The 10,108-nt window shown below is 47.8% G+C and overlaps 1 protein-coding gene across 1 annotated transcript; it reads right to left on the bottom strand.

Moving 5' to 3' along the window:
• Positions 1-1,224: 1,224 nt before the first annotated feature.
• On the bottom strand, positions 1,225-9,979 carry LOC308135331 (vesicle-associated membrane protein-associated protein A-like). Its single transcript, XM_080503249.1, has 6 exons — positions 9,799-9,979; positions 5,702-5,854; positions 5,098-5,201; positions 3,980-4,060; positions 3,018-3,203; positions 1,225-2,074 (listed from the first exon to the last, which is right to left on the bottom strand). The coding sequence occupies exons 1-6, from the start codon at positions 9,854-9,856 to the stop codon at positions 1,910-1,912; spliced, it is 747 nt and encodes a 248-aa protein (XP_080359375.1). The 5' UTR covers positions 9,857-9,979; the 3' UTR covers positions 1,225-1,909.
• Positions 9,980-10,108: the final 129 nt, after the last annotated feature.

The raw sequence follows: 10,108 nt of genomic DNA, 5'->3' as shown, positions 1-10,108 counted from the left end.
TGTGTTAGGAGGCTTCCTGAAGGAGTTAAGGAAAGGTGTTAGGAGGCTTCCTGAAGGGGTTAAGGAAAGGTCTTAGGAGGCTTCCTGACGGGGTTAAGGAAAAGTGTTAGGAGGCTTCCTGAAGGGGTTAAGGAAAGGTGTTAGGAGGCTTCCTGAAGTGGTTATGGAAAGGTGTTAGGAGGCTTCCTGAAGGGGTTAAGGAAAGGTGTTAGGCTTCCTCAAGGATTTAAGAAAAGGTGCAAGGAGGCTTCCTGAAGGGGTTAAGGAAAGGTGTTAGGAGGCTTCCTGAAGGGGTTAAGGAAAGGTCTTAGGAGGCTTCCTGACGGGGTTAAGGAAAAGTGTTAGGAGGCTTCCTGAAGGGGTTAAGGAAAGGTGTTAGGAGGCTTCCTGAAGTGGTTATGGAAAGGTGTTAGGAGGCTTCCTGAAGGGGTTAAGGAAAGGTGTTAGGCTTCCTGAAGGATTTAAGAAAAGGTGCAAGGAGGCTTCCTGAAGGATTTAAGAAAAGGTGTTAGGAGGCTTCCTGAAGTGGTTAAGGAAAGGTGTTAGGAGGCTTCCTGAAGGGGTTAAGGAAAGGCGATGCTGTGACAATCAGACCACACTTCCACTAGGTGGCGGCGAAGGTGAGTGACATCTGTTGTGGTGATAAAAGAGTAAAAGTGATCTGAATCCCTTTTTCACTCATCCCGAGTTTCCCTGAACGCTCCGATGAGCCGGCCCTTTAAATCTTGTTGCTGCAAGGAATTGTGGGGCAGCAGGAGCTGGTCACCTTTGGTAAAGGAAGCATCAGTGTTTCCTAGGCTGAAGGAAGCAACAGTGTTTCCTAGGCTAAAGGAAGCATCAGGGTTTCCTGGGCTAAAGGAAGCGTCAGTGTTTCCTAGGCTAAAGGAAGCATCAGTGTTTCCTTGGCTAAAGGAAGCGTCAGTGTTTCCTAGGCTAAAGGAGGTTCTAAAGGAAGCATTGAGCCTCCTTTCCTCAGTTTCATGAGAATTCTAACAGTCTTTATCAAGTACTGCCAGGGTAAAGGAGACGTGGATAGAAAAGAACACAGGGACTATTAGGAGACAGGAGGGACTATTGGGACGCACCCCGTGAACCCGAGCCGGAGAGCGAAGTCTGGTCCGAAAACTTGTGAAACTTTTAAGAAAGCGGGAATCCTTGATGATAAAAGAAACACGCGAGACACGAAGCTATGAAAACCACATTTTTCTTTTTTTTTATTTTATTTTTTCAATGCTTAATACCATGGAACAGGATTTTCAGAATGGAAAACCGTATTTTCAATCAATATTTGCCTCAATTAATACATGAATTGTATAATAATAATAATAATAATAATAATAATATATAAAGTCTGCATTGGCGCTGTGAGAAAAGGAAAAGACAAATGTACAAGGAGGAAGAGGAGGAGGAAGAGGCACCTTAATCCCGAGCCGGACCTGAACATTCCAAACAGAAAAGAAAAGAAAAGAAAAACCAGAAGTAGAAATTAGAAAGTTAATTAATTTGACTTCAGAGGCAATCCAGCAGCAGTTTGTTCCTTTTTCCTGTTTTAAAAGGATTATTTCTTTTTTTTTAAAACATTTACAAGACGCCTGACGTTCCATTCAATTCCTATTAAAACAACGGAGAGAAAGAAAGAAAGAAAAAGAAAAGAAAGAGAACTTCAGGTGCATCTTCCGTGTCGACTGATAGTTTTACAGACGGTTGCTTGTCCGGCCGCGTCGCCGCCAAATAATCGTTTCACTGAACTCTGTGATAAAGTGAGGAGACGCCGCCGCCGCGTGATGCTGCACACGTGTTCGCCGTCGGCCATGACACCCATGATATGGCAAAGTCAACAGAAAGAGGACTTCTGGGTGGGGGGGGGGAGGGGTTTGGTGGGGGGGTTTGTTTTTATACATGCAACCTCCTACAGGATGAACTTCCCTAAGAAAAAGCCGATGAAGATGGCTGCTATGACGACGAGGAGGGAGGGCAGGGAGGCGGAGCTGGTTTCCCGGGCGACGAGGCCGGTGGAGTTCGACGACGTCATGTGGTCGGAGCGCGGCATCTTCCTCATCCGGACGCCTTCCTCCTGGGGGGGGGCAGGGGGGAGGGGGGGGTAGGGAGGGGAGGGGGGGTCAGTGAGCGACGGTTCAACTCGTTTCCTTCATTTTAACATAGAAACGCAAATAAACTAAGAAACAAACAGAAACTTCAAAGTAACTTCCTTTAGTAAAGGAAGCATCGGTGTTTCCTAGGCTAAAGGAAGGGTCAGTGTTTCCTAGGCTAAAGGAAGCGTCAGTGTTTCCCAGGCTAAAGGAAGAATCAGTGTTTCCTAGGCTAAAGGAAGAATCAGTGTTTCCTAGGCTAAAGGAAGCATCAGTGTTTCCTAGGCTAAAGGAAGCATCAGTGTTTCCTAGGCTAAAGGAGGTTCTAAAGGAAGAATCAGTGTTTCCTCGGCTAAAGGAGGTTCTAAAGGAAGCATCAGTGTTTCCTCGGCTAAAGGAGGTTCTAAAGGAAGCATCAGTGTTTCCGAGGCTAAAGGAAGCGTCACTGTTTCTTAGGCTAAAGGAAGAATCAGTGTTTCCTAGGCTAAAGGAAGCATCAGTGTTTCCTAGGCTAAAGGAAGCATCAGTGTTTCCTAGGCTAAAGGAGGTTCTAAAGGAAGAATCAGTGTTTCCTCGGCTAAAGGAGGTTCTAAAGGAAGCATCAGTGTTTCCTCGGCTAAAGGAGGTTCTAAAGGAAGCATCAGTGTTTCCGAGGCTAAAGGAAGCGTCACTGTTTCTTAGGCTAAAGGACGCGTCACTGTTTCCTAGGCTAAAGGAAGCGTTTCCTTCATTTTAAAATAGAAACGCAAATAAACTAAAAAACAAACAGAAACTTTAAAGTGATGTAATATAACCACTAATCTCTGTTCTTTCGTAGCTAAAAAACAAAAGAAAACACGTATTAATCAGTTTTAACATGGAACTTCATGTTGATGATCTTATTTTGAAAGTGTAAAGTGAGCGAACGATAATTGTGGGTTTGTGGACCTTGAGGTTCTGGTTCTCCTCGGCCAGCTTGAGAATCTCAGACTGCAGCCTCTTGCACTTCTCCACCATCTTCCTGGTCTCCGCCTCGTCCAGGGCGCCGCCGCCGCCGCCGGGCACCGAGGCCGCCGTGGCGTCCGCCTTCGCAGAGTTCATCAGCGGAGCCGCTTTGGTCGCGTCCACGTCGTTCTGCCCGGCAAAGGAGGGGGGGGGGCGAGAGAGAGAGAGAGAGGGAGAGAGGGAGAGACAGACAGACAGACAGACAGACAGACAGAGAGAGAGAGAGAGAGATAGAGAGAGAGATAGAGAGAGAGATAGAGAGAGAGAGAGAGACAGACAGACAGACAGAGAGAGAGGGACAGAGACAGAGAGAGAGAGATAGAGATAGAGAGAGGGAGAGATAGAGATACAGAGAGACAGAAAGAGAGAGAGACAGAGAGACAGAGAGAGAGAGAGAGAAAAGATGGAGATGAAACGATCCTTCAGACAGACGAAGGTTTCGTTCCGTCTCCTTGCTGAAACCCGTCGGTTCAGAAAAGACTCACGTTTCCACGGAAACTCGTCGTTTCAGACATAAACACTGAAGAAGATGTAGTTTGCATGTTGGGCCACTAGCTGGTGCTGTTTGTTTGTTTGTTTGTTTGTTTGTTTGTAGAATGAACAACACACATGCAGCTGAGAACGACATTCGTAAGTTGGATTGTTGTTATGGTGACTGCCAAAATAAAAGCACCAAGTCCCAGCAGAGTGACATCACAGGGGAGACACTGTTCTGATGGTCTCAACTGAGCATGTGCAGAACTATGAGGACTCAGTCGTCAAACATTAAGACACTGTGAGACGTTAATTTCTTCTTCTTTTCTTTTTTAAACACAATATGAAGAATTCAGGGTCGTTGCTCGGCTCAACGAGTCTTTAATCAACAATCTTCAGCAGACAAACGAGCGAATGTGCGTCGTTCTCACCATTTTGTCGTTTTCAGAAGGCAACTCGAAGACGCATCTCAGCTTGGAGTCCATGAGGTCGTCTGGTTTGGCGTCTTTCCACTGGTGGAGGTGAAACATGAGGCTGTTAAACATCAGCAGCTGGATTCTCTCTCACACACACACTCACACACACTTTCTCTCTCTCTCTCTCACACACACACACTTTCTCTCTCTCTCTCTCACACACACACAGACTCTCTCTCTCTCACACACACACACACACACACACTCGCTCTCTCTCTCTCTACCAGTGTCATCTTAAGACCAGTTATTCCACACAGAAACACGTTTAACTCAAAGTTGATAAAAATCACACAAACAAGTTTTAGTAAAAGAACGACCTCCTGAGTTAAAAGTAGATTTAAATCTAAACATCAACATTCCCTGGATTGTTCAGGACCAGTCTGACGTTTGTTCCTCCAAACGTTTGAGTTTAAGACTCAGAACCAGTCGGATCATGACCAGAACCAGTGTGTGTGTGTGTGTGTGTGTGTGTGTGTGTGTGTGTGTGTGTGTGTGTGTGTGTGTGTGTGTGTGTGTGTGTGTGTGTGTGTGTGTGTGTGTGTGTGTGTGTGTGTGTGTGTGTGTGTGCTGAGGCCTGACCGAGGCTCTGCTGCCCTCTGGTGGACGGCTGCAGAAATGCTTTGCTTTCAGTTTGAAAACTCAGCTTTGGAGTTTCTGAAGCTTCATGAACAATCAAACTTCTAGAACTGTTGCATTCTGGGAGTTTTTTTCATTGTTCAATCCAGAAAAACACACGCCAACATTCTAACATTCCAACAAGACAAACTTTCAATCTTCTCATTCTCCTCATCTCACTACTAAATTGGTCAAAATTCATTAAATATTACTGGGTTGTTTATTTTTTTCCTTTTTAAAATCGCTGCCATGTTTGTAAGGAACGTGAAGAAAACTGCTGAATAACCATCAGAGACGAACGATTTCATTATTGGTGAAGCTAAACAATCGTCTGCTCGTCCAAAAAGACGAATTCCTGAACAAACGCGGCTCATTTTAACACTTTAACCAACTGTGTCAATTCATCTCTTCATTTCATGTGAAAATCATGATAGAATAAAAAAAAAACGCCGACTTACCAACGAATCCATGTCGGAAACGTTTGACGGGGCGAAGATGGTCTGCACCATGAATTTGTGTTTACTTTTCTCATTGGGGTCGTAGTCGAAGGGCTGGAGCATGACTGGAAGAGGAAGGAGGGAACGACGTTAAAACCAGTGTTTGAAGCTTAAACAGGAATAAAGCAGCATGGGGGAAAAGAAAAAAAAAAAAAAGATTTAACGGCGGCATCTTAATTTGTTGTAAACATGCTGGATTAATCCGGCCTGCTTGACTCTGATTAACCAATCGAGACGATCCGATTACATCCAGAACAAACCTTTACGTGGACAAACATCAGATTTTCGCCGCGAATTAGAATAAAAGAATTAGTCCCGATAATATTCTTGCTTTAATGCAATCATTTTGTTTAATCTGTAATCCGATATTTCTGTCACGTAGCCTTCCCGTGATCAAACTTGTGGGTTTTGTTGTTTGTTTGTTTTTGGGTTCAGACGAATTAAAGTCACTGGTTCAACGCTGCTTTTCGTTTTGCCGCGACGTTCAGTTTTACTGGAAAAGTGACGACGACAAGTCGTTGACCCAGTCGCTGCTCTTCCTCCTCCTCCTCCTCCTCAAACTCACCGGAGATGTTGACGGCGGCGCCGGCCTCGATGACACCGCTGTTCGGCCGTACGCAGTACCTGCGCGGCGCCGTGGTCTTCACCTTGAAACAGACTCTTCTGTCAGACGGGTTCTTCAGTTTGAGGTTGGTGGTGACGACGTCTGTGAAGGGACCTGCAGGCAGAACGACAACCCCCGGTTAAAATCCCAAACCTGCTCCCTGAAGGTCTTAAAGTGACGAACGCCTTCGAGGACGATCGACGGAACCACGACCCGGGAGGAGACGGCGATTCAGCACCTCGAACAGCGACGGGCTAATCATCAGTAATGACTTGTAGACAATAAAACTACAGCGACAACAACGGCAGTTCTAATGAGTGATGAATGATTTGTACAGCATTAAGGCCCGTGGGGCACCGCAGGGTGCAGCAACGGTCCCACTAGGAGTTTGAATGGAATTTTCTTTCTTCGAAAAATCAGAGCTGCACTTACAAAACTTACAAACTGCAATAAATTGCATTCCTCTATTCGCTGTGCATTTCAACATATTTGCCCTAAATAGACCCGACTGCACTGGAATGTTCTTGTTCTGCTCAAAACTCCTCATGGGAACGTTGTTCACAAAATAAAAGTTGAGCAAACTGAGGATTTCCACATTCCTCCAGAACAAAAAACGCTGAACGAGTCAAAGTGGGCCCGTTCATTCAGCGCTGTGACGACGACGGCGGCTCTGAGGCGTCGGGAAAATTGAGGTTGGACTCGCCGTCTTGTGACCGAGGCGACTTCAGATTATCTCCTTTAACGGTCTGACCGGAGGCCAAGTCACAGGTAGGCAGAGCAAACTCAATCAGCATGGGGAGCAGCGGCACAACACGATCTCATGAGGTCTGGATCACGCCATGGTGGGGGGGGTGTAGGTAGGGGGGGGTGGGGAGCCTCAGCTGATTCCACCTGCCATGTTATTGGATCTGCACTTCAGAGTCTCAAAGTTCAATGCAGTCGCTGGGTTTTCTGGGTCGTCTGATGACGTGTGTGTGTGTGTGTGTGTGTGTGTGTGTGTGTGTGTGTGTGTGTGTGTGTGTGTGTGTGTGTGTGTGTGTGTGTGTGTGTGTGTGTGTGTGTGTGTGTGTGTGTGTGTGTGTGTGTCTCTTAAATCAATATAAACGATCACGTCCACTTTCCCCACGATAATAACGGAGAGTATAAAACGTAGAATAAAGTCTTCCTGGAGGCTCCACGACGTGCGAAGACGAGATTTTTTTTCCTTCTTCCCCCATTCAATAACCAGAAACATTCCCGGCACTTTGCGCCGCGGTCACGGTCCGGTCGGCGCCCCGGAGTGGACAATGCCCACGTCTATTCCTCCGTCACACCACCGAGCTCGGACATAAGCAGCTACGCATGACACTGGCGGCGCGTTGCTCCACACAGGTGCGCCACAACCGAATTCCTGTAAACCTGAAAAACCTCTTCACTCACACACACACACACACACACACACACACACACACAGCTGATATTTGTGTGTCTGTAGGCGTTTGCAGCGCCGGGGGGCAAAGAGGCTTCTGCTGCTGTGATATTGGCAGTTTACTGTAAAAGAGACGGTCACTCTGACTCCCTTTCTCTATTTATCTCCATTAAGCTGCACTTCTTTTCTAGACGTATGGATCTTTCACGCACAAGTAAATCAATACTGTCGACTCGGAGCGGCGACGTGAATCCCAACCGAGTTATTTTCCCCGAGGAATTCAACTGAGTAAAAGTGACTCGAATTCAAAAATAGAAGGGAGGCACGAAAGACGGCCGGCTGCAACACCTCGCACACACCGGTGGCGCTGAAAAGACCCGGATGGGAAGATAAAAACGCAGCTTAAATCATTTAAAAACACCCCTCTTCTAAAAAAAAATAGGAAAGACACTGGAGTAAAAACGGAGTGCTAGTTTCTGGAGGAGGTGGTTTTGAGGTGGACTGTACAGTACGAGAAGCGTCAGATGTTCGCCCACGCCGCCTGAATCCGAGACGCCACCTTCTCCACCTCCCTCTCCTTCTCTACCTCCCTCTCCCTCTCTCATCTTGCTGCTTGAGCGCTGAGTTCGGGTCCCCCAGGCCGGTGCCGAGCTAAAAATACCCGGCCAGGAAAAGGAGGGCTGCCCCCGCCGTCCAGCTCGGACGCGCGCCGACCGATTTAGCTCGGCGAGCTGCGGTCACCCCCTTCCCCACATAATGCGATCAGCGCAGAGCAGCACACGTATGACGTCGATGCTGGTCGTCAATAGAAGACGACGTGGTCCTGCGGTCAGTCCGCCGCACAAAAAGGGCAAAAGTTTAATCTGCCGGGGGGGAAAAACAACAACAACAACTACCCGTGTGACTGATCCGAGATCGGAAATAAGACGGGAATTAGTAAATAGAGTAAGAATCAAGTCGATGATCAGATTAAAACAAACCACATCCACCAGGCCGAGTGTTGATATGAATTTGAGGTCAACCGGGAGACGCAAATGAATTAACGTGGTTTGTTTTGTCCATTAAGCCTCCAATTTGGAAAAATAAATGACTCAGATTAGACGTCAAGAATCAGATTATTACATCAACTTTGACCAAAAATAACTCGACAATTCAAGCGAGTCGTGTTCTCCCAGTGGAACCAGACCGGCTTTGTCGGGTTGTCGGCCTTTTTCCTCTTCGCAACTCCATCGATTCGACCTTCCCGGAGGAATAAATATTGCTTTGCTATGCATGAAGGAGGATTCATCCGCTCCACACTGCACTCATTGATTCACCAGCTTTATAGATGCATGGGCAGATCGAGACATTTCCATAGGCCCCCCGAGGCTTTGCTGGTTTTTACCAGGTATATTAATGAAAAACATCACGACGGCCAGAAGTGAGGAGAAAGTCTGAATTGTGTGATAATGAGGAAAATGTGATCCGATCCACATTGAAGACAACGTCCTGGGTAATTAAACACCGTCCTCTGGATCCCCGGTATGTCAACCCTTAAAACTTCCACAGACAAGTTCAGGAGACAACCAGCGTCCGTTTGTTCTGGAAACAATCGGAGACACAATGAGCTGACAGGGTTCTTGTTTCCAGGACAATAACACAGCCTGTCTCCCACCCGGCACACATCAGCGAGGGGAGCAAAATATAGAAGACATTTAGAGGGAAATGTTGAATGTAAAATGAAGGTAAACTGATCAGGAATCATCATCATCATCATCCTCCTCCTCCATGGCCTTGACAGGCTGCAGAAACACTTTACTGTCATTCACTGGTGATGCAGGAGCAACAGTTGGATCCATACAAGATGGATCATTGCAGCTCCATCCACACATCTGTCCATTAAACAGGTTAAGAGCGTTGATACAAAAAGGTGTTTTTATGTAGAAAAAGAAAAAAAAAGCAACGACGGATTAAGAGTGAAAGCAGCACGTCAACTTGTCCATTAGCATGTTAGCATTGCTATCGCTAGCCAACGGCGAAGTGACACATCAGAGGAGCTTCTCTCTGCCTAGAAATCAGTGTCTAACTCGAAACTTTGCCTTATCGTGACCCGGTGGTGAGGAAGAGAGGGGGGAAAAAAGGGCATATTAAAGCCTTTTAATTCAGGAGAAATTAACTAAATGTTCGCCTCAACCCATAGCTAGAAAACTCTGCACTTCGCCTCAGTTAGCCAACTTTGTCAGTCGTGTTATTGCGCTTAAATTACAATATATTCCCCTCCGGGCGTGTGGCAGTCGGAGGTTTTTATATACACACGTGGAAAGTTTGTTTTAAATGTGAAACGTCGCTGAAGGGGGTTTACGTGGCGATTCCGACAACGGAGCTACAAACAGTTAAGTTTGCTAGCCGCTGGTAGCAGAAGAAGCTCCGGTCAACATTCCGCTGACATGCGACGTTTCCCCCCCCCCGGTGGCCTCACGGACCCCCACCACCTCCGGCCGGGGTGTTGTCATGCCGCTGGCCGGCGAGCCCGCGCGCCACGCCGGGTAGCCACGTCACTACGACGCCGGGGCTCCGGCCGCGGCCTGCGCCCGCTAACTTAAAATGGCGGTGGACGCGGAGTGAAAATCGCTCCAGGTACGTTCCCGCCGCGCGCGTTTGCTTCACCCACCTTTGAATCTGAGGTCGGACGGGGGGTCGAGGACGAGGATCTGGTCCAGCTTTGACATCTTGCCTGCCGGGGGTGCGCCTGGTGTGGGTGTCGGGGAGGGGGGGGAGTGAGTGACAAGTGTTACCGGGTCCCCACTGCTCCGCTCCGCTCCGCTCCGCCGCCGCCGCCTCTTCCAGCAACCGAGTCAACGCGGACTGAGCGGCGGGAGCGAGCACGGCGTTTTTTTTACTGAGACTGTGGACTGCGGGCGCGCCGCCCCGCTTGCGCGCCCCCGCGGGCGTCCCCGCGTCAGATGTGGTTGAAAGTTCGG

The sequence above is a fragment of the Blennius ocellaris genome (genome assembly GCF_963422515.1).
Source record: "Blennius ocellaris genome assembly, chromosome: 10".
Lineage (NCBI taxonomy): Eukaryota > Metazoa > Chordata > Actinopteri > Blenniiformes > Blenniidae > Blennius > Blennius ocellaris.
Note: the sequence above shows the minus strand (reverse complement) of the source record. Positions and strands in the feature narration are given on the sequence as shown.

Coding starts and splice junctions, on each gene's coding strand:
- LOC308135331 (XM_080503249.1), bottom strand. CDS start 9,856: ATGTCAAAGCTGGACCAGATCCTCGTCCTCGACCCCCCGTCCGACCTC. Junction 5,855..9,798: donor GTCCGACCTCAGATTCAAAG/GTGGGTGAAGCA, acceptor TTCTGCCTGCAG/GTCCCTTCACAGACGTCGTC. Junction 2,075..3,017: donor AGGAGAACCAGAACCTCAAG/GTCCACAAACCC, acceptor GCCCCCCCCCAG/GAGGAAGGCGTCCGGATGAG.